This window comes from Amia ocellicauda, chromosome 4 (assembly GCF_036373705.1).
Source record: "Amia ocellicauda isolate fAmiCal2 chromosome 4, fAmiCal2.hap1, whole genome shotgun sequence".
Taxonomy (NCBI): domain Eukaryota; kingdom Metazoa; phylum Chordata; class Actinopteri; order Amiiformes; family Amiidae; genus Amia; species Amia ocellicauda.
Genome location: NC_089853.1, coordinates 21,262,958 through 21,288,674, shown reverse-complemented (window position 1 = coordinate 21,288,674; position 25,717 = coordinate 21,262,958). Strand labels below are relative to the sequence as shown.

The window sequence follows — 25,717 nt, the reverse complement described above, 5'->3', positions numbered from 1 at the left end:
ACCTACCATTAAAATTATAGACTGATCATTTCTTTGTCAGTGGGCAAACATACAAAATCAGCAGGGGATCAAATACTTTTTTCCCTCACTGTACATGTCATAGAAAACTCAATTAAAACAAGATACTCTATATTGTATATGTAAATACTTTAATTTATTAATTGATGCTTACATAATACTCAAAAAAGTTGATGCTGTATTTGTCCATATCTCTCATGAAAATAAAAACGCACATTTACCTGGTAAGTATGTGTTGTTGTTTTTTTTTTTGTTTGTTTCTTGTTTTTTTGTTTGGTTTTTGCGTATATACTTATCATTTGTACATACCCATACTGACTATGGGTGATATTTTTCAGTGAGTTGTCATGGTTTAAGCCTCTTGCTACTTGGTTGTTTCTTTGCTCAGTTGTTTTTTTATGAGTGAAGCTTGAAATTTTGACAACTCAGCCCAAAAATATACATGAGGACATCATTGAATCTCGATTAACAGTGCCCGGGCTTATAAACCATGTAAAAGCGATATGCAACAAAGCCTTTTACACCCCAGATGAAGTCATTCAATTCAAGGGTTGTATTTGGACTTGATTTTTTTTCTTTTTTGAATTCTACAATCTCTGTTCTGATTGGCTGGGTGATATGCTACTGTGCAGTGAACATTGACCTAAAAATGTGTTGGCCAGGGGTTAGATATTAGGGATGGGGAGCTACAAAATTCTATGCAAACCCATCATTAGAACTGAATATTATTCAAGACACAGGTTTCTCAACTTTGAGCCCATATGACTCTTGACTTCAGCCTGAGCCTGTAATGCCTGTAGCAACCTCAGCATTTTCAGTGCATGTTCAGTAAATTTACATTAACACACTTCAGTTCATGTAGAGTTCACTATCCCCCCCTCCCCCCAGCCTACATTTTATGCATTAGATAAATATCGCTTTCCATGGACCTCTGCCATAATTTGGCTGTTAGATAAGGAAGAATGGGAAAGAACAATCCAATATTGTCAGCTGTCAATGTCTGCATTATTTGTAGTCCATGCTCCAGTACTAAACAGATCTGCAACATTTTCTTTATTTCCACCAAAAATATTTAAAGTTTGCATTTTAATAACAGCGTCAGTTAGCATTGTGCTGTTTGCTGCACAAATTAGATTTTTTTGGGTTGTTTGTGACATGCGCAGTCTAGACAGCAGAAATATTAGAAATTCTTCACATAGCATACAGAACGCAAAGCATGATATTGACATTTTATTTATGCATGTGTAAAAATATATTCCTTGACTCCGATGGGTAAATAATAATTTCATACACTTCACTCTGCTGTGTCCTGGAAAAATGATCACTTACTTATTGCATGGCATAAGAACCGCCCATGCACTCAATATAAGCCAGCACTGTCTATTCCAGACAATTGCTAATTGTTGATTATGATCTGTATTTAATTTCTTGCCTGATTAAACTGTTTTATTCTGTATTTTCTTTTCACCTTGCTGCTGGATATCATAGGCCTTGGTAAGTTAAGAGTTGCATATTTCACAATTTTTGTAAACACCCACAATGACTTTCACTGCCTAAAAAGTTAAATAAATGACCCTGTACATTTTAATTGCCCTTGGTTTACAGAATGTAATCATTTTTTCTTTCTGTTTTACACTGTAACAACTGATGGTCTATATATATATATATATATATATATATATATATATATATATATATATATACACACACACACACACACACACACACACACACACACACACGCATACGCATACACACACACACAATGCAAACAATAGAGACCTGTGGAGAAAGGGACGTATGAATTTGCAGAATATTCATCTGTTATGTCGCCTTCGTTTTCCTAAACATTCCCAGGGTATCCCTAAAATCCCCCCTGTTTTGTTAACTAAATTACAGTATTTACCAGTCCAGTCTGTTGAATGGCTTTCTTCAGCATATGGAGGACACTAATGCAGCCTTCCATGTACCAGACACAGACGAGAACAGATACTAGAATTTCGCGGCTTGGAATAATCATAGACCTAGCATTTAAAAATGTAATTGCTATTTTACTGCTATGCCATTATCTTTCATCTTTTTTTTGGTATTCATTCTTATTATTATCACAAGCATTTTTTTTTTAATTTGGCTTCTCCTCCTAGAAACTTAGATACATTAAACCATTGAAATTTGTGAGTCTAGCCTTGGTATCTTCAATAAGCTGTAGAAATGGAATGGATTGAAATGCACAGCCAGTGTGGAAAAACCTTTTTATCGCCTGCTGCTCTACAGAACTTTGATAAAATTTGCCTTAAACTGGCTTTGACTACTAGGAGAGCCTTAATCCAATTGTAACCCCTAGGAAAAGCATTCAGTTTATCTTAACAGACCAAAAAGCAATGCCTCTTCCTGCAATAGGTTCTTGAGGCTATTTTGTGGAATAATTAATGTGGGTCTCAAAGCAATAAAAACAGATTTGGTCAAGTGTGCACCAAAATGCAGTATTCACCATATACTTTTGCAGAAAGTCAGGACATTTAACATCAATCAGTAAATTAAAGCCATTAAAAAGAAGGAACAAACACCACAATAAAAGAAAACTATAACAGTTACGCTGAAAGGCTTTTGAGAATATGCAGCAAATCACAGTTTAGTGTGATGCACTTGATGCTTGTAGCTCACAATATCTCACAATTGTTGGTAACTGTAAAAGCCATGATAACTGTGCTTATGGATTTTGATTTAAATGTCTATATTCAGAAGCAGTTTGCATGCTCCTCCAGCACTAAGGCATGCTATCAGAAATTAAAAATACATTATAATTTTCTGTAAATAGAAACATTTCACCCAGTTCTTTTTACAGAACAATATAAATAAATATAATAGTCAGTAACATGCATTGTATAATCAGTACGCACACACACACACACACACACACACACTAATATATATGGGGTTATTGCATTACTCAATCTGGATCATTTAATGTATGGTAATTCTTTAAAGTGATTTTTTAAAGTCAATGTAATGCTAATATCCCTGTAAGGAAATCATGTATTTTTAAGCAGAGTTCATGAGAATGTTTTATAATTATCTTTGTTTATTTATTTGATTGATTGATTTTTTTTCTACCATCCTTTAGACTTTGGCTGCTCGAAAGGCAGGCATATCATTTGCCCTCGTGACCAGATCTACCTTAAACAATGAAGACCTGGTGAGTCTCTCTGTTTTATATGGTATCGGCAGATCAGAACTGCGGTGACTAATAGGAAGCAACAGAGGAAATCTAATGTAATGTGCCATGCATAAATGCATAGCGGAGGCTGTTCTGGGAAAATATTTAGACAAATTCATTCTGACTAATTTTACACTAAGTGAAAACAGACAGTTTCGTGCTCTAGATGTGCCATTTAAATACACTAGACAACATATAATGCACTCTGTGGGGCAACTACAGACACACCACTGAGATGTTGAATTTGTGCTACTTTTTTGTTTTGATAGTTTGTGGACGTAACACATTCCTATGAAAACAATGAGTGAAAGCATAGAGTGTGTATGATTGATATTTGGTATTCTATTTGGTTCTTACTTCAAGCATATAAACTTTTCTGATCTATTTATGTTGGAGAACACAAAAAGAGGCTTGAATTAATGACGGAGAAATGTGCTTTCCTGTTTTGGACCCCCAGAAGGACTTGCATTAATTAATTGTAATCCCCTTTTTACAATTTGAATAAAAAAGAGAGCTTTATGTGTTATAGATAATCTTACATTGCCTTTTTAGCAAAATATGTTCCAAGATCAATCACTCAAAATGCTGCAGGAATACCTTGCAAATGCAAAGCAGTTTAATATAATACTTCTTAGGGTATTCAGCTGATTCTTCTGTGCACATTGTTACATAGAACAAGACTGACATTTCACTTTAAAGGAAATAATATGTATTTATATTGATGGAGGTGCTGAAGTTGATAAGGATTAAAGGACCAGAGCATGCAAGGGTGATTACAGCTCTTGTAGCCAATGTGGAGAGTGATATCACAAATTGCGGCAGCATTTCAAAGTAAATTTAGGACAACCAGATGTCAGGGTGTTATCCAGTGCATTAAGTACACAGCACAGTATCCCTGTAAGGAATTCCAATCCAACATGTTCAAACAAACACAGCCATATGTTAAATATGTTAATAGTGAAGAGTGACATATCCACATTAAGCCTTATGTAAGCTACAGTAATCTTTAACACCAGAGAACAAATCCTTACATAATGAACAAGGGAGGCCGTGTATTGGAATTCCAGCGTGATATCGTAACTAGGTCATTCATGAATTTACTTTTCACTCACTATGTTTGTTGTCCAGAATATAATTTGATATCTGGTGATACCTGGTGTAACAGAACACATTATTGTGTACAGTATGATTTCCTGTAATACTGAAGTTTGTCGTGGTCCATGCATCTCTATGTATTGTTCTTACGGTGTAGTGTTGGACAGTGTGGCGCATGTTTTGCAGCACCACAGTAGTTATCAAGGGGCATTGTGGGTGATTTTTGGATTGTTAGTTATGAGAGCTCTTCAGCATTTAAGATATGTGTTCTGGATGTTTGTTTTTTTCAGTGACAATACAACAGCAAAACAGACTAACACTTTTGAGATATAACAAATCAAATACGTCTCATTTGGTTTTGATTTTGAGTTCGATTACATTACTAACAATCTAAGAGCACACTTCATTATTTTACAAGTTTCTGCAAGACCCCATCTTTGATGAGGCTGTGTCACTGTTTCATTGCCTCTCAGTATGCACTCAGTATTTCTTGCTGGTTGCATTGAAATGTGCTGTCTGTTTTGTTTTGCCTGTAAAATGACACCACACATAGTTACAACGCTGTAGATTTTTCATTGGTTAGTTTCTTTATTTATATGTTGTGAAATGCAATTTCTTCTGCTGACATGCAGATGCTGCCAGAAATAAAGATGACACTATGTTCGGCTACACATTTGGTGCCCATCAATCTTCCTTTGTAAATACAAAAGATCAATAATTCATGTGTGAGGGATGTAGCTCAGTTTATGTAATTGCAGACAGTATTACTTTAGATGTTAAAAGCCAATTAAGATGGAACATGAGCTGTCAAAGCAACTTGGTAAACAATGTCCAAGTCTTTGCTGAGTGCCCCAGTTATTATGGTTTATTTAATAAAAGCACAAATTACCCAGATTGTCAGCTGCTTTAACTGGCACTTCCGCATTTTACAAAGCATGATTCATTAGCAAGAATACAAAATAAAAACAAAATGCATTTTCAAATTAATTATGGATTTTCTCTTTGCTTAGAGTAAGTATGTAAATGTATTTGTTTTTTCTCTATGTGAGTGTAAACTGCATGCTTGTGTGGACAGGGTAAATAAGGCTTTGAATTTAAATAATTAATTTTTAAATTAAATATCAGGGCTGCCCACCTGAAATCTCTCCAAGTATTTATTTGTCCTGGCTGTTTGTGGAGGGTGCTGATATGTGCAGTGGCCTCCTGAGATTTTGTGTTGCCCTCCAGTTCTTATCACACATATTAAACGGCTCAGCTCCCTTAAGTCTGCTGGAGAGAGTTTCTTGCTGGGGCAATTTGCCGAGCTGTGAAGTCAGTGGATAACACGTTGACATCTGGTTTGTCTAAATTCCCTTGGATTAAATGTGCAGTAATTTAAAATCTCTCAGTTTATTGGATGTTTCATTCAATTATGTCACTAGCTCCGTTGTAATGATCTGGCTTTGGATTCGATGTCTCTGCCTTTCACTCCAAAGAGTATTTGATGTTAATGTTCATTCACTAATGAGAAAAAATCTGCCCCCCTACAGGTATTTATCTATGTGCAACACAGTCTGCACCTACTGGCAACATTAAAGCAATACTTTATAAGGTTCTTAACACCGAGTCCTTTTTAAACAAAATCAAACTACAGGAACAAGATGCTCAGAGGTTTATATAACTAAAATAGTGAGTCAGTCGTGAGTTACTGTAGCCCCCCATTTCTTGTAATATGTTACAAAGGATTGGTTTGTAGTTTGAATTTATGTATTCATTGAACATAAATGCCCTGTTTTTAATGAGATTCCTCTTCATGTTTGCTCTCTGGGTCCTTAGGCTGTGGAGAGTTTTATTTCAATATCCGTGTGTTAGAGGGAATTAGGTTTAATAAATTGGTAATAGGCTTTGTAGCGGGAGACAAAAAATTTAAATAAAAAGATTATATGGCACGCTTGTCCTAAGTAGGTTGTATTTCACTGGAATCAGGTTTGTTTAGGGTGTGCTGCCTAGCAGACCATATCAAAGACTTCAGATTTATTGCACATGCATCGAATTCCTGTGTCTGTTGATGACATGTGGAGTATGTGATGCTTACACATACATACATACATACATACATTGATGTGACAAAATCATATAGCTGATTAGAGTTGTTTATGCCAATAACCCATTTGAGTTTAAACTCATAAACCATTGGAACGGCATTTAAACCAATTGCAATATGACTCACGACTGTTCAGCCTTGACCTTCAAGCCATTGAATACAATCAACAGAAAAGAGACATACATTTGGCATTCTAAAATGATATGGTTCGTATGAACATAGATACAAACAAGAAAATAATGTGTGTGTGTGATCAATTAATACACTTTCTTTCATATGTGTATGTTGTGTATTTTTATGGCATTTGAAACAGTCCATATGAATTATGATAACATTTTATGATAGATTTACATTATTTATCAGAGAGTTTGTGTCTAAAGCAATGGTCATCATGTCCTATAATTCATGCAGTAATGCACCAAAAATAGATCCATAGCTCTGTTTAAATACATATGGAGTCTACACCCATGGCACTGACTTGATAAACAATCCAAACAGTGTTCAGTACAGTGAGTGCACCGACATCTACCAATCACGTAGTCATATAACAATGCAGGTAATACAGTTTTGATTGCAATGTCATTTTGTGCTCAAATTATAATTTTATTTAATAGGTAATTTCCAGGTTTTTCATTTAAAGATGTTATCAGGTCTGTGACTGCCTTATATGCAAAAAGACATTGAAAGCAGCAGCACGAAGCTTGAAATGATGGGAGAGGGTAGAGGAGTGCTTTCTTGCCTTTCTGTTTTAATTGGAGTTCAATTTTGGCCTTGAGGGAAAATAATTCTCGCTGTCTGTATCCCAGAGGGTCAGACAGAACAGCCTGTTATGACTTTTGCTTGCTGAGAACAGGCCATGACAGTTCTATCTTTAATGGTGGGATTTTGTCATGTGATGAAATAAAGCTATTTCCTAATGCCCCCTTGAGTGACTGTAAGTGACTGTATAGCAGCTACATCTTTCATGTGTGCTAAATAACATTTAAGATCTAACAGCGCTTCACTTCATTTTTTTGTATTATTTTCTTTCCCAGAAACTGCATGTATTCAAGAAAACATTGCAGGCCTTAATTTATCCAATTTCATCAACCACACCTCACAACTTCGAAGTCTGGACAGCAACAACGCCCACTTACTGCTATGAGTGCGAAGGACTGCTGTGGGGCATCGCCAGGCAGGGCATGCGCTGCACAGAGTGTGGCGTTAAGTGCCATGAAAAGTGCCAAGATCTCCTAAATGCCGACTGTCTACAGCGTGAGTATTTTACGCTCAGTTAACATTGCCTTTGGAATCTTTTTTTTCTTTGCAAACTAACTGGTAGTCACTCATCCACATAGGATTGCAAATGACTCTCTGCAGTTGATATGTACTACACACACAAAACAAATGGCACCTGCATGGCAGTCAAAAGCATGCTTACAAAGCAGCGCACGCTGCAAATGTCATTGTACAACATGCCTCCTGGCAAAGAATAAAAAAAGTGCTGTTGGAGATCATTTGTCAGAAAGAAACTTTCTTAGGGAACATTTTTAGGGAACATATCACAAAGATTTGTGTCAGAAACTTTGCAGATGCAACTGATTCTGACCTTTTCAACAACATTCTAGCTTAAAGAATTAAAGGGGAAAAAAAGTTGATTATATTAGATAAATGAGACTTAATAAAACAGAATTCAAACATTTAACATTGTACTTTTAGTGACTATGAACACCTTATTTGCACAGAGCCGAAACGTAAAACCCTGTCTTCAGTATCATTATAGCTAGATCTTACTTCACCATTTTCAGAAGTTTTAAAATTCCTATAATGCAGTTACAAGAGTTTTTAATGCTATCTTTCAAGGATACTATTGATCAATATGAGCTACTTTTACCTCACATTGAAGGACAGAAACCCATTTTTCCCCCATCTGATTAACATATAAATAATATCCAATCCTTAGATACCTCTCTGTTCTGTATGGGAATACTCAACTTTTATTGATTAAGTTTTGCGACATGTGAAAGCATTACCTGTAAAAACTGTACACACCGTCAAAGAGTGGGCTGTGCATGATCACAAGGTATTGTTTCAGTTGAGTTCCTAAGTAGAAATATACCATGCTATCGCCACATCAATGTTTGTTGTGAAGATACTATACATATTTAAATAATCGTGTTTTTGGAATCCCTGTAAATTCTAGAATGTGTACTGCATGTTTTCACAGTATTTAGGTCAACATCCTAAATTAAAAAAACAACAACTAAAAAACTGATTGTTTGTGGGTAGTTCTGATCGGATTTTAATATAACAGAGGATACAAACCACGTCACAGCATTTTCCTCTTCAGATTCATTCCCAGGAAAATCATTGCAGTTTATATTGACGGTTCAGTTTTACAGATTGTTGATGAGGTAGCCTGTTGTTGGTCGCCTTTTTTTCCTCTGGAATATAATGCCAAAGCAAGCATTACAAACCAAGAAAACATCACACGCCACACTCTGACCCACTTCTTGTCAGTCGTACAGCTTATCTCATGGGGGCGTGTTCATTTTCAAAATATGATTATCTGCATCCGTGTAGTCACAGCTGTGAAGGCATTTATGTGAGTGTTTAGTTATTATTAATGTTTAAGAAAATGGGATGCCTTAGCGAGAGCACTAGGAACAGAGAAATAGTTTCTTTCTTTTTTCTAAATATTAAATCAAATTTAGGAATTGAAGACTGTTAAATTGTTTTTCTGTGGAGCTTGATTTGTTTGACTTAATGTTTAAGTATTATGACAAGAAGAATCAATGATAATTTCAATGATACTTCACGTATCCATTGATCTGTACTGTTCTGGAATCTGTGAGCCAGTCTATTATGCATCAAGGGTCACGCCGAGGGCAGTATTTATACCACTTATAGACCAGAAATGGGTTCTTTAATGCTCTGATGTATGTCTTGCTTTTTCATATCTGAAATGACTGTTTATAAGCTTTGGAGTGATTTTAAAAAGGCAATTTTCTATATATAAAATGGATTTAACAAAATAACTGTCCAAAGTATAAAATAGAAATAATACATATATATATATATATATACAGTGAGGGGAAAAAAGTATTTGATCCCCTGCTGATTTTCTACGTTTGCCCACTGACAAAGAAATGATCAGTCTATAATTTTAATGGTAGGTGTATTTTAACAGTGAGAGACAGAATAACAACAACAAAATCCAGAAAAACGCATTTCAAAAAAGTTATAAATTGATTTGCATGTTAATGAGGGAAATAAGTATTTGACCCCTTCGACTTAGTACTTGGTGGCAAAACCCTTGTTGGCAATCACAGAGGTCAGACGTTTCTTGTAGTTGGCCACCAGGTTTGCACACATCTCAGGAGGGATTTTGTCCCACTCCTCTTTGCAGATCCTCTCCAAGTCATTAAGGTTTCGAGGCTGATGTATGGAAACTCGAATCTTCAGCTCCCTCCACAGATTTTCTATGGGATTAAGGTCTGGAGACTGGCTATGCCACTCCAGGACCTTAATGTGCTTCTTCTTGAGCCACTCCTTTGTTGCCTTGGCTGTGTTTTGGGTCATTGTCATGCTGGAATATCCATCCACGACCCATTCCAAGATTTGATGGGACATGGCCCCGTCCATCGTCCCTTTGATGCGGTGCAGTTGTCCTGTCCCCTTAGCAGAAAAACACCCCCAAAGCATAATGTTTCCACCTCCATGTTTGACGGTGGGGATGGTGTTCTTGGGGTCATTCCTCCTCCTCCAAACACGGTGAGTTGAGTTGATGCCAAAGAGCTTGATTTTGGTCTCATCTGACCACAACACATTCACCCAGTTCTCCTCTGAATCATTCAGATGTTCATTGGAAACTTCAGACGGGCCTGTACATGTGCTTTCTTGAGCAGGGGGACCTTGCGGGCGCTGCAGGATTTCAGTCCTTCACAGCGTAGTGTGTTACCAATTGTTTTCTTGGTGACAATGGTCCCAGCTGCCTTGAGATCATTAACAAGATCCTCCCGTGTAGTTCTGGGCTGATTCCTCACCGTTCTCATGATCATTGAAACTCCACGAGGTGAGATCTTGCATGGAGCCCCAGACCGAGGGAGACTGACAGTTATTTTGTGTTTCTTCTATTTGCGAATAATCGCACAAACTGTTGTCACCTTCTCACCAAGCTGCTTGGTGATGGTCTTGTAGCCCATTCCAGCCTTGTGTAGGTCTACAATCTTGTCCCTGACATCCTTGGACAGCTCTTTGGTCTTGGCCATGGTGGAGAGTTTGGAATCTGATTGATTGATTGCTTCTGTGGACAGGTGTCTTTTATACAGGTAACGAGCTGAGATTAGGAGCACTCCTAATGGTGCTCCTAATCTCAGCTCGTTACCTATATAAAAGACACCTGGGAGCCAGAAATCTTGCTGATTGATATCAAATACTTATTTCCCTCATTAACATGCAAATCAATTTACAACTTTTTTGAAATGCATTTTTCTGGATTTTGTTGTTGTTATTCTGTCTCTCACTGTTAAAATACACCTACCATTAAAATTATAGACTGATCATTTCTTTGTCAGTGGGCAAACGTACAAAATCAGCAGGGGATCAAATATTTTTTTCCCTCACTGTATATACATATTGCTACTGTGGTACAGCAGAAAAGTGCATTAGCTTTATAATTTTCACCATTTCAGGAAAGTTCTGATTGCTGCTCTCTGCTGTAAGGATGTTGTGAAACATTTTAAAGTTACTCATCCTCTCCCTTTCATACACTAATGAATTGCCTGAAAACCTAATCAAGTGATTTGCATTATGACTAATGATGCATTCAATGCTTAAAGGTTAAGTAAACTCCATTACAACAAAGGTTACATTATATTTTCATTTCTAAGTGTTGATTATGTGCACAGTGAATGTAAAAGAGCTTGTGAAATACAATTAATTGTCTCTTTTTAATGATTGTGACTGTTCCATTTTGTACAGCAATACTTTGATTATTCATGTTCAAACACATTTTAACAACACAATGTATTTTTTTTTAATTGATTTCCTATATTGATGACCATACTTGAGATTAAAGACATAGACTGCAAAATTCAATAATGTTGAAAAAGTAAAAATTGTGCTTAAGTTTAGATTGGGGGTTTAGACTGGGGTGATCAACAAAATAACCTGGATGAATCTGTTTAATGTGAAGGGAAGTGTTAATACATGCCTTCCAAAGACACTGAATTTCTCCCAGAGTTTAAACTATAACTATAATTTGGTTTCTCAGACCTCAATTACTATCATTCTTGGACTACCCTACCTGGCTAATCCAAGAGTAGTGCTGATGTGGGTGTGTGAAACCAGCCCTTAGAGAAATGGGTACATGTGTGAAAATGTTATCTGCTCTGTAGGGGCTGCGGAAAAAAGTTCCAAACATGGGGCGGAGGACAAAACCCAAAACATCATCATGGCAATGAAGGAGAGGATGAAAATCAGAGAGAGGAACAGGCCTGAGGTTTTTGAGGTGATTCAGGAAATGTTTCTGATCTCGAAAGAGGACTTTTCAACGCACCTGAAAACAGCAAAACAGAGTGTACTGGAAGGCACTTCAAAGTGGTCAGCCAAAATCACAATTACAGGTACCCTTTAAGGTTTTTATTGGTGTTTTTTTATAATATGTGCCTAAAACAGCAAATAAAACATTGATATACAAAATGCTTAAGAGGTGTCTACAACAAATATAACTTTAACTACAGCTACAGTCCCTCTGAGACCCTCCCAGTCTTCAGCAGTTCCCTTACATGAAAAACACTGTCAGCCTCTTAGGGAGTCAAGCAAGATCACTGCAAATGTCTCCATTTATATAATAAATGCCAATAATAATAAAACAATATAAGAATAATTATAATATTGTACAACCTCTTCAATTTAAAGCAAACAGGGACAAACTGAGAGGCATGCAAGAGATGCTGGTATGAAGAAAGTGTTGCTATTTTAAAGCTCATATATGCATTTCTTGGTTGTAACTTTTGCTAGCTGAATTAAGTGTGTAGACAAAAGGTAATGAAAAACATGTTCCCAGACTTTACTCACATTGCCACCAGGGAACATCACTTCCTTCATTGCTGTAGGAAAAAAAATCACATCCTGCTCTTTGCTCAGGGAGAGAGATAGTATTATTTATTTAACATTTCTCCTTTGAATGACAAATTAAATGTATTCACCTGAATACCATAGAGATTTTATTACATTTGTACCAGATTTTAATTTTACCTGAAGCTGTCAGAAGATGGTCAGCCTTTCAATTTTCGATTTCACTCGTTAATTATATTATTAGTAAAATCAGCCCTGGGCTAACTTGGTGACCAGATGTGTCTGCAAGATATAATTCTGTCCATCAGCAGGAAATCTCCTGAAATGACCATATTAAAAGGATTAATTTCACATAAGCCTTGTGGTACAGAAATATAAAACATCAAGATGTTCTAGACTTCAGACGCTGGGAGTAAATCAAGGCTTCTGGATCTGTACTGGAATTCCACAGAACTAAATAAACAGTCAAGTGAAAGCTCTGCAATTGCTATAACCACACCCTTTCTGTAATTTCGGTTGGTTTTTGTATAACTAAAAGATTTTCAATTGTGCCTTTGTTTGTTGATTTGTACAATAAGTAAAAAAACAGAAAAAGAAAAAGAGGAAGAAATGTTGAGTTAATACTGGTCCACAACAGTAATCTCCCTTCTAATCTGTGTGGAGGATGGCCGGGCGTTTTCAATCATGGTGTTCGCCAGGTGCGTTGCTCAGCAGCAAAGAAGACATGGTCTCCACGGCAACCGAGCCTAGCAAGGCAGAAATTCAATTGCAGTGTCATTTGCCTGCACCTGTCTTGACTTTGTGGCTTCAGTAAGAATAAGTTATTGCCACGACTGCACTTTTTTTTCCACCCTTGCATTGGGCGATACATGTAAACAGCCACACTTGAATGAATTCAAGGAAAGTGCAGGGTTGTCTTATGACAATGATACATTTATGTGTGTGTAAAGTCAGAGCAGAATTAATATAACTGGTGTCGTGTAATAATTGGATTAGGGGAAAGAGAGGGTCACAGGTGGGATGTCATAGACACTTGTCACAGATTACTGTGTTTCTTAACCTTTACCATGCTCTCTGTGACCCTACAGTATTGCTTCATTTATCAGGATAGTTTATCATACTCCAGCAGGACTTCCCTCATTAAAAAACAAAAGTAATAATCATGCTAGCTTCTCCAGATGCAGACAAATCCAGGTGACATCACTGTAGATCTGTATACTCTATTACACTGTATTGAACTGAGTAGCTATGAATCGGACATTAAGCAGTGCTGCCATAATCAAATACAGTCACATCTGCAGTCTTAATTCTACTCCAATGCTTATTGATGTATTTCAACAAAACACCTGAAATGCCTTTCATGTGTTTTCCATGATCACAGATATCCTGATGTATTGAAAGGTACTTAACAATTATCCTAATTTTACAGTCTTTGACATCCTTTCAGAAAACACAGGCAAAGAAATTATGCATTCTCTGCATTCATGTGAAAGCATAAATGGCTGATCCGCCAGGGGACAAGTGATAATTCATGATGGGTTTTCAATTTATGTGTAATACTAAACTCTCACAAGTACTGCCACTGAGTAAATGTAATTGATAGCTTTAAGATTGCAGTGGTGATAAAAACATAAAAATAAAGCTAACTACTTGTATATTTAGTGTACAGTTTAATATTTTTTTTAACAGAATGCATTATAGAGAGATACTGTACTGTGCAATTTTTAAATAAGCATTGGCTTATTTAGAGTTATGTGATGTTTTAGCCCTACAATCCAGTAAATCTAACTGTCAGTCAGTACCAATTCATGCTTCACCCCATTCTGTTCATCGCAGGGTGCTAAAATCTTTCCTTTCTCCTCCACAGTCCTGTGTGCTCAGGGTTTGCAAGCCAAGGACAAGACAGGCTCCAGTGACCCATATGTTACAGTGCAAGTTGGCAAAACCAAAAGGAGGACAAAAACAATCTTTGGAAATCTGAACCCCGTCTGGGATGAAAAATTCCACTTGTAAGTATAATTGCTTAGCTTCTGGAGGCAAATAATTAAGCTCAGTCTATTTTAATGGAAGCATCTAAATTATGATATCAGAAGAAGAAAAAAACATCTAATGATGAAAGTGTGAGTGAAAGTGTGTAAAATAAGTGATTTGAATGAATGTTAAATGACTTCTTCTGCCTTCCTTGAATCTCTGAGTAATATAATTAAATATAAATGAATCACATACAAATGGAATATTTCTAAAGCTGAAGCAGCCCTTAAAACCCTGCTCAAATGCTCATTTTATTTCTTTCCATTATGACCGGACACCCATGTGATTTTAAAGACAACACTGTTGTTGTCGAAGTGTTCAAGGAGCGACTCTGCTATGAACTTTGAAAATGGATGTAGTGAAATATCATTTGTATGCTTAACAGCTTCCCCTATAGGAAAAAAATGGATTTATTTTCATAGTCCAAAGTCAGCAGCATTGCCTTTTGTATCCTTGAGTCTGCCTTAATAGTTTAAGAGACGTATCATAGAAGCTGCTTGGAGTGATTAAACACATATTTTGCCTGCCTATTTTCTTGGGCTATAGTATAAAAGAAGCAAGCTTGTTCATAAAGCATGCTACAAAATCAAAGAAGTACAAACCGAAGAAAGCATAAAGTTTGAATGTGTTTTTAATTTAGATGCGATTAATTGTTTTTATGTGATACACTCAGCTTTGTGTTTTACTTTCTGGACTTAATTCCACATGTCATCTTTAGTTTTATTGTTTTAAAAGATTGGAGAGACTGTAATGATTCCCTTTATTATTATTATTATTATTATTATTATTATTATTATTATTATTATTATTATATGTTTTCCACTCTTACTGTGATAGAGATTCTGCAATATGATGTTGTATTACCATCAAGAGATTATGAAGGAAAAAACCTCCTTCCATTTTTTATTTTTTTATTTAATAAAAATAATTTATGACACCATCTACATTTATGGCCTTATTATGCTTTTAAGTCTTCAGTTTTATAATTCTTTAATTCGTCTCGGTGGCTCATTAAAATACATAAAATGTTCATGTCTGGTCATTAGAAAAACTGTCAGTTTAATAATAGCAGTGATAAGTTCAGCTGGTGGTTAATATTTTCTGATATGCTCTTTAACAGAAAGCAGTTCCCCATTACTATTCTCTGGATTGACAGCAGTAGGGGTTATAGGGTGGCACCCGGAGAAATATAAGCCTTTTTTCTTACAATCAGTTCCTATTTTTGTCACGGATGGCCCTGGATGATAAGTTTTGCTCTGGACAGGATTCCTTAATATTTTCTGCAAATAGACACACTGTTTATTATATTTTTACTCTTTTGAAGAGATTTGTCACTTCATGACATGGAGAACTGTTAGGATGAGTTAACTATATCTAATCAGCTCATGGAATTTGCCATAAGATCATATTGGCAGGGTCCTCTTATGCAATTCATACTGTAATGGATTAAATGCAGTATAAAAATACAAACACACTGGAATGAAAAGCATAGTGGATTTCTTATCTTTTTTCTTGGTGTGTGCATGAATGCTGGTGTGTTTGTGTAAAGATATTCTGTTTGCTCAAATGACATTTAAATCTTTGAAACCAAACACTATCCACCCCAATAGAAACAAATCAAATTAATACATGTGATAGGAGAGGTACACATGTGTTGAGCAAAATCCACACCTTTTACTTTTTAATATTTGCTGTGTTCTTTTTTACACCCACTGTGGTTTGTGTCCAAGCCAGATAATCTTCTGTTTCGAGACCTTTTTCACCCTTATTCCAGACTGGCTGTACTGTATGCAGCAATTTAGTCGGTATTCAATTAATAGAAGAAGATGAGACTTGACCTGCACAAACTGGAAAGTGTTTCGCTCAAACAGCAGATACTTCATTACAGGACTCTTCTCTTTACACTGTCAGCTAAGCCTATGGTTACATCTGCCTAATGCTTCCTCAGCTGTTACATGAAGCATAGATGTTCTCCTTGTAAGCTAGAGTGGAGGAGATAATATAATTGTATAATTGTAAGGTTGTATATTTTTTGTTGGTCAATTCCACAGCCAATGACTTTCTAGCAAAAAGCCAACATTGTAATTGCAAAGTGTTAGATCTGTCTGGAGTCCAATAAATCACGTTTTTTATTTATTTTTATATTTGTTTTATTTGTCTCTTCCCTCCAACGACAACAACAACAGGAAAGAAAAACAGGATAAACTTTGTCATGATTTTTCCCAAAGTGGCCGAGGTACAATTGCAATATTTCAGGCTCTGGCTATGAGGTGTGCTGAAGAAAATTGCCTTGATTAATGCAATAAGACTGATTGTTTTTCTTAAGTCTTTCTTCTGTACTGCATCCCCCTTTTTGAAAGTGATGTAGTGCCAGACCCTATGATAAAGAAGTACAGTATGATTCTCACAATAAAAGCTTTCGAAATTTCCTGCACGTACCATCATGAATGAAAACACAATATATTTTGGGTAGTTGTGTGTGACAGGGGTGCAGTGCTGTGATGCTCAGCCAGTGCCCCACAGCACAAAAAGATTCTTGTATTGATGATAGAAAGGTTGTAAAACCATCTGCTGCCCAGGGACTTCACTGCAGCACATAGATCATTATTTCAGACTGGCTATCCCAAACACACTGCACAAAGTCTCATCTCCGAGGATGGGAATTCAGATGTAATACAACCAAGATATGAAAAAATCATTTACCTTTTTCCCTTCATTGTGAGTGCTCTTGTTATTAATAGAAGACCAACACCAAGCAGTTTAAGCAGTTACCCTTAGTTAATTCCTCATAAGCAATGTTCTTGAGTTACATTTGCAGCTTTTCTGATCCTGGAGGCTTTAGCATAGTTATTATGATAACTGCTTTATGCAGTAATTCACCAATAAGTACCACATCTGCTTAATCCAATTCATGTAGTCCAAGAATGTCCTCACTGTGCTTTAAAAACACAAAATTAACGAATAAATACATTAATCCAAACACTTGTTTGTAAAACAAATTGTAAATGATCAACCTCACAAATAGGCACTGTAAGCATTGTTCCATTGCTTTAGCTTCATCATGGGAGAAGTGTAAAGTAGCTTAAGCCACATACTATTTATACATAATAAATAGAAAATTAGGAGAACCCTTAAGATGCATGTTGATATAAAAAGCGCCCTGATGAACCCTGTTTGTTATCATCAGAGGCCAATCTTTTTCAGCCTCTATTTGCCTATGGGTTTCCCAGTGTCTTGATTTCAATATCCAAAATTCCAGGGAAGAAAAATAATTAAATGTTTTATAGAACAGCAGCCTTAGGAAGGCAGGTAATGGTGTTAATTATTAATTCAGGATCTGAGTGGTGCCTGTAATCTGAGCCTCTCTCTACAAAGTACTGTTGAAACATACAGTGAGGGAAAAAAGTATTTGATCCCCTGCTGATTTTGTACATTTGCCCACTGACAAAGAAATGATCAGTCTATAATTTTAATGGTAGGTGTATTTTAACAGTGAGAGACAGAATAACAACAAAAAAATCCAGAAAAACGCATTTCAAAAAAGTTGTAAATTGATTTGCATGTTAATGAGGGAAATAAGTATTTGATCCCCTATCAATCAGCAAGATTTCTGGCTCCCAGGTGTCTTTTATACAGGTAACGAGCTGAGATTAGGACCACTCTCTTAAAGGGAGCGCTCCTAATCTCAGCTCGTTACCTGTATAAAAGACACCTGTCCACAGAAGCAATCAATCAATCAGATTCCAAACTCTCCACCATGGCCAAGACCAAAGAGCTGTCCAAGGATGTCAGGGACAAGATTGTAGACCTACACAAGGCTGGAATGGGTTACAAGACCATCGCCAAGCAGCTTGGTGAGAAGGTGACAACAGTTGGTGCGATTATTCGCAAATGGAAGAAACACAAAATAACTGTCAGTCTCCCTTGGTCTGGGGCTCCATGCAAGATCTCACCTCGTGGAGTTTCAATGATCATGAGAACAGTGAGGAATCAGCCCAGAACTACACGGGAGGATCTTGTTAATGATCTCAAGGCAGCTGGGACCATAGTCACCAAGAAAACAATTGGTAACACACTACGCCGTGAAGGACTGAAATCCTGCAGCACCCGCAAGGTCCCCCTGCTCAAGAAAGCACATGTACAGGCCCGTCTGAAGTTTGCCAATGAACATCTGAATGATTCAGAGGAGAACTGGGTGAAAGTGTTGTGGTCAGATGAGACCAAAATCGAGGAGGAGGAATGACCCCAAGAACACCATCCCCACCGTCAAACATGGAGGTGGAAACATTATGCTTTGGGGGTGTTTTTCTGCTAAGGGGACAGGACAACTGCACCGCATTAAAGGGATGATGGACGGGGCCATGTACCATCAAATCTTGGGTGAGAACCTCCTTCCCTCAGCCAGGGCATTGAAAATGGGTCGTGGATGGGTATTCCTGCATGACAATGACCCAAAACACACAGCCAAGGCAACAAAGGAGTGGCTCAAGAAGAAGCACATTAAGGTCCTGGAGTGGCATAGCCCGTCTCCAGACCTTAATCCCATAGAAAATCTGTGGAGGGAGCTGAAGGTTCGAGTTTCCATACATCAGCCTCGAAACCTTCATGACTTGGAGAGGATCTGCAAAGAGGAGTGGGACAAAATCCCTCCTGAGATGTGTGCAAACCTGGTGGCCAACTACAAGAAACGTCTGACCTCTGTGATTGCCAACAAGGGTTTTGCCACCAAGTACTAAGTCGAAGGGGTCAAATACTTATTTCCCTCATTAACATGCAAATCAATTTATAACTTTTTTGAAATGCATTTTTCTGGATTTTGTTGTTGTTATTGTCTCTCACTGTTAAAATACACCTACCATTAAAATTATAGACTGATCATTTCTTTGTCAGTGGGCAAACGTAGAAAATCAGCAGGGGATCAAATACTTTTTTCCCTCACTGTAAGTCTAAACGAAAAAAGAACAAAGTACAAGAGGACAGTCGAAAGTAAAACTGCTTCCAGATAGGTGGATATCTGGACTCGAGAGAAGGTCCTGTGCAGTCCTGTGTGACTGTGTCTTCAGAGAACAGAGGAGGACACTGCTATGAGAGGCTGTTCAAGTCAATTTTACAGCTTGTTTAATATGACACATGCTGAAATGGCTATAACATATGGTGAAATGGCTATAGCATAGCCATTTCACCATATGTAATTCAAAAAGCTGTAATTTTGACTTCTAATATTAGCCCCTCATGTGACAGTATGGGGTGGTTTCACAGACCCAGATCAGCAGTAGTCTTGGACTATCCAATGTTACTTTATGTAGAGCAGTCCAAGACTAGTGCTAATCAATGTCTGTGAAACCAGCTGTAAGTGTTTGTGTCAGTGCCTGCAGAAATATTACTACAAGCAGTCAGGTGATACAATCGGATTGTTGTTTGACATTTTGTAAATAGTGAGGTTATATAATTTAATTTAATTATCTTGAACTGTGTTAGAAAACAGGAAAAATTATGAAAAAATAAACTGGTTTGAAATTGTTTAAATTACTCTAGTCTAGGAGACACTGTGAAAGACTCCTCATGAACACAAATTTGCCAACCAATTTAATCAGGAAGTAATGGAAATGCATGATGATGCCTTTTTTCACTAATTTAATGTTAGCCTTTTATGGAACATATAATTGGAGAAGGGGATATTAATAAAAGCAGTAGTTGTATCTTTATCATTTCATATGAATTTATGTATTTTGCTTATAATTACATATTTTTAATGAAAGGATCATTTGTTTGTTGTTTATCTCCAGTGAACTTGGTTATTTTCTCTTCCTATTTTGTTCTCTCACTGTAGGCGGCAGGGGTGGGTGGTGCACAGAAAGCAGTTTAGGAATTTGAGAGCCTACAGTTAAAATTACTCAAGATAAATACAATTGACTGACTCAGCACGTTTGTTTGCAGAAGTTTTAAACAATGCATGCTGTAATTATAGAAACCACTTTTTAAAGTATTTGCTTTAGAATTGTACTGAGTAAGTGTCCTGGATTTATAAACGTTGTTTTCTTTTAGTTATTTTTAAAACCCAAGGATGTTTATTTTGACTTGTTCTAGAGCTGTACACTCCAAATGCATAGCCACCAATGCCACTAAAATCCAGTGTAAGATCAAAAATTACGTATTCATTTAGGAAAGGAGAGAGAACAGGGATTGAGGAGATTTAAGAGGGATTGGAAGCAGTGGGTTGTTTTTATTCCCTCACTGCATTCCAACTAAATCCAATGTCAGTGTTTTCATCAATTTAACACATGCGCGTGCACCAGATTTTTTTTTTTTTAAAAGCACACAGAAGCAACAAATCGATATATATTTGACTTAAATTTGTAAGACATTCTGTTTCCAGAATAGCAATTATTAATTAGGAGGGAGAATTTGGATTGTATTGTGTAGTTAATTAATCAATAAACCAAAGTACACCGGTCAGCCATAACATTATGACCGCTGACAGGTGAAGTGAATAACTCTGATAGTCTCGTTATCATGGCACCTGTCAGTGGGTGGGATATATTAGGCAGCAAGTGAACATTTTGTCCTCAAAGTTGATGTGTTAGAAGCAGGAAAAATGGGCAAGCATAAGGATCTGAGCGACTTTGACAAGGGCCAAATTGTGATGGCTAGACACCTTCAGAGGTCTAGTGGAGTCCATGCCTCGAAGGGTCAGGGCTGTTTTAGCGGCAAAAGGGGGACCTACACAATATTATGCAGGTGGTTATAATGTTATGGCTGATCGGTGTATCTCATCATGGTGGCCAATGTTTTTTCTTTCTGTTGTCCCTATGTTTCATTTATCTACTTAAAAAACTGAATCTATGTTTAGTATAAACATTATGATCTTGTCACAGCAGCTAAGGTTAAATCTACATCCTTAAAATGATTACTCACAGTGTAGTGCTGTAGAGATGTTTACCATGTTCTAAATAATAAAAATGAATGAAGTAATTAATAATAGTAATAATAATATACAGTAGTTTATTGTGATCTATCCTAGGGAAACCTACCATTACAGTCAAACAGAGTCTCCAAAGTGTATTTTTTTTCCCCTTGAGAAAAGTCCTATGCAATATATAACAACTTGACAATCCTCCCACGTGCAAATGCATTCAGGCTTAATTCCATTGCATCTGACAGTCCCCTCAAACCTTCGCTCCCACCTCTTTGCCTGGCAAGGATCCCCATCTGTGAGCTCTGTGTCCTAGCGAACCCACGGCCAACCTCCGCTCACCGCGCTATGCGTGAAGAGAGCCAAGCAGTGATGCCCCTCATGCGGAGGCCCGTGGTGAATGTGTACCACATGTCTGCTCTGTGGAGAGTCACAGCTGAGAGCGTAGGGGAGCACTGACACCTTCTGTTTCAGCAGCTTTCAGTGGAGGGCTTTTCCCATTGCACATGAGCTTATTTGGACATATCATTTGGTTCTGCTTTATTGCTGTAGTAATGTATGAGAAAAGGGCGGTGCACAAGCCTGGTTCTGAAAGGACTGGCAGTGTCTTTCCATTGTCACGGCTGAGCTCTCCAGTCTGACACATGAATGCTTTAATTCAACTGATTGAGCACCACGGCCCAATTTCAATTTATATTTTTTTCATTGTAATGCGAGTGTATGATTGAAACATATCTGATTATTTGTATTCTGTTCTGATCTGCTTTGTGCATGTACACATTCCACCAGTGGATTCAAACCAGTGCTCGTCTAAGCAGTTAAAAAATGATCTAGTGATCTATTATGTTCTAACCATTGGATTTAGGATTGTTTACACTGAGTGCTATCTGTTTCTGCTAGTGCTCCAACATTTTTTGAGTACACAACAACAAATCAGCTGAAGAGTGTTTGGCAGTATTTGAGTTACTGTATTATGCAAGTGTGTGCAGCTTGGTATGCTTTAATGTCCAATGGGGTGGGGCAGTTTAGTACTTTACATTTGCATTTAGGGCTGGCTGTGAAATCCCTTTGTATTATTTAAAACCAGCTACCCCTAGCTGCAGTGGGACTATCTCTTGCTTGATTTACTTTTTATTTTTTGCTCAGAGCTCTTTTTTTTTCTTCTATCAGTGTGTCCAGGAAATTTGCCTGGACTCTTTGCTTGAGAACAGCAAGATGTTAGGATAAAGGAGTGTTACACTTATTATTTTGTCGATATGTTTTGTGATGGGTGCATGCCTCAGGCACACCAATTGCCCAATTTAGAACAGTTGTGTGTGTGTGTGTGTGTGTGTGTGTGTGTGTGTGTGTGTGTGTGTGTGCATAAATGTTTGGATAATGCTAGAGCTTGAAATCTAACACAAATACATTATTTCTGGCAGTTGTAAATGCAGCATACAATTATTTTCATTCACATATTCTCTAAGACCAAACATTTCAAGCTATATATTGAGAGTGAATTGATAATAACAACACTAAAGGACAAATATCTCTGTGTGTCAAAATCAAACTCCAATTTTGTATCAGCAATGCATTAGTGTAGTACTAGATTATCTCCACATTTGATACAACCCACCTTTTCTGTTGTAGTAACTCATTGATTACAATTCCTAGGTGGATTGGAACATATAGATTAATTCTCTAAGTCTTGTTTAGCCTTTACTTTTGTTTGTACTAAGTTCAGGTTTGACATGTTGTATCTCTATTAACATCTCAGTGCTGATTTAAGGCTTCAGTTGTTAGGCTGTGTGTGTTGAAGTGAGTGATGGACACACTCTGACAGTTCATCGTTTCACAATTCTGAACTGCTTAGTTTTCTTTCCAAACCTCAGATCTGCGTAAATGAGCAGGAAAAATGCAGACCACTTTATATCATTATGAATTTGTTTTACTAACGTGATAGGCCACATCCCCCGTACTCTACTCCCCATTGGGTTCTTCTCCTTGCCTTTTATTGTACAACTGTATCAGTGACTGTAAACTCCCCTCTTTAGACATTTCATTTACTTTAAACTTGGCTTTTCCGAAAAGCCTCAGATCTGTAGCACAGCAGAGAAGACAGAGATTCATGTCATTTAAAGCAACATTTAAACAGTCAATGATGGGAACAGTCCCCGTTGTATGTTTCAATCGATTACTAAAGCACTCATTCACGCTCTGTTTTGGGATTTATTTAGGTTGGTATTATGTGATGTGTATATACACTCACCTAAAGGATTATTAGGAACACCTGTTCAATTTCTCATTAATGCAATTATCTAACCAACCAATCACATGGCAGTTGCTTCAATGCATTTAGGGGTGTGGTCCTGGTCAAGACAATCTCCTGAACTCCAAACTGAATGTCTGAATGGGAAAGAAAGGTGATTTAAGCAATTTTGAGCGTGGCATGGTTGTTGGTGCCAGACGGGCCGGTCTGAGTATTTCACAATCTGCTCAGTTACTGGGATTTTCACGCACAACCATTTCTAGGGTTTACAAAGAATGGTGTGAAAAGGGAAAAACATCCAGTATGCGGCAGTCCTGTGGGCGAAAATGCCTTGTTGATGCTAGAGGTCAGAGGAGAATGGGCCGACTGATTCAAGCTGATAGAAGAGCAACTTTGACTGAAATAACCACTCGTTACAACCGAGGTATGCAGCAAAGCATTTGTGAAGCCACAACACGTACAACCTTGAGGCGGATGGGCTACAACAGCAGAAGACCCCACCGGGTACCACTCATCTCCACTACAAATAGGAAAAAGAGGCTACAATTTGCACAAGCTCACCAAAATTGGACAGTTGAAGACTGGAAAAATGTTGCCTGGTCTGATGAATCTCGATTTCTGTTGAGACATTCAGATGGTAGAGTCAGAATTTGGCGTAAACAGAATGAGAACATGGATCCATCATGCCTTGTTACCACTGTGCAGGCTGGTGGTGGTGGTGTAATGGTGTGGGGGATGTTTTCTTGGCACACTTTAGGCCCCTTAGTGCCAATTGGGCATCGTTTAAATGCCACGGCCTACCTGAGCATTGTTTCTGACCATGTCCATCCCTTTATGACCACCATGTACCCATCCTCTGATGGCTACTTCCAGCAGGATAATGCACCATGTCACAAAGGTCGAATCATTTCAAATTGGTTTCTTGAACATGACAATGAGTTCACTGTACTAAACTGGCCCCCACAGTCACCAGATCTCAACCCAATAGAGCATCTTTGGGATGTGGTGGAACGGGAGCTTCGTGCCCTGGATGTGCATCCCACAAATCTCCATCAACTGCAAGATGCTATCCTATCAATATGGGCCAACATTTCTAAAGAATGCTTTCAGCACCTTGTTGAATCAATGCCACGTAGAATTAAGGCAGTTCTGAAGGCGAAAGGGGGTCAAACACAGTATTAGTATGGTGTTCCTAATAATCCTTTAGGTGAGTGTATATGTATATATATAAGATAATTATAGTGAATTGTAAGATAAGTTCCTTTATAAAGGGTTTTGATTACATAGTGTCTTGTAGATTCATGATAGCAAGTGATATTTAAACATGGCTGCTGTTTTTGTTTTTGTTTTTTGTGTGTGTGTCTGTCTGTCTGTCTCAGTGAATGTCACAACTCCACAGACAGGATAAAGGTGAGAGTCTGGGATGAAGACGACGATATCAAGTCTCGAGTAAAGCAGCATTTCAAAAAAGAATCTGATGACTTTCTTGGCCAAACAATCATTGAAGTGAGAACGCTGAGTGGGGAAATGGACGTCTGGTACAACCTAGGTATGTTCAATAAGCTCATACTTTGTCCAGAAAAATGGGGATGGTAATAAGACTAGTATGGCACATTACCTTTGACTGTTATACAGACTAGTCATACAGCTCAGCTTTAAAATCTGCAACTGGCCCAATGAATGGAAAAACTATGTTTGAGTATAAAAAAAATTAAATACAAAATCCTCAAAATACACAAATTAAAACTGAATCCCAGAAGTAATAAAATCTTCTTGGCTATATCCATTAAATACCACTTTAATTTCATTTTTTAAATGTCCAAATTTCTATTTAATACAAAATTATTGTATTGCTTCATAAATCTGTCCCCACCATGTTACAATGTGCTATAAAGAATAGTTATACGTATTTAATATGGAATTAGAGGGGCAGTTTCAAAGTTATTACGTATTGTAATGCCCCCTGGCTTTTTGATTAATATCTTTGTAAAAATGGCAATTTGCTTTCTTTTGTCTAGGTCTTTCTGGTTATTTTTCTTTGGCAGAGGCTGT

The 25,717-nt window shown here is 37.3% G+C and overlaps 1 protein-coding gene across 2 annotated transcripts in view; it reads left to right on the top strand.

Annotated features, from left to right (window-relative positions):
• Window positions 1–25,717, top strand: part of unc13c (unc-13 homolog C (C. elegans)) — a 138,998-nt gene that overhangs the window by 26,015 nt on the left and 87,266 nt on the right. For both annotated transcript variants that reach the window (XM_066701363.1, XM_066701362.1), the window contains exons 6-10: window positions 3,161–3,214; window positions 7,448–7,667; window positions 11,792–12,019; window positions 14,341–14,482; window positions 25,045–25,214. In XM_066701363.1, coding sequence (XP_066557460.1) covers window positions 3,161–3,214; window positions 7,448–7,667; window positions 11,792–12,019; window positions 14,341–14,482; window positions 25,045–25,214 — 814 coding nt within the window. The remainder of the gene's footprint in view (window positions 1–3,160; window positions 3,215–7,447; window positions 7,668–11,791; window positions 12,020–14,340; window positions 14,483–25,044; window positions 25,215–25,717) is intronic.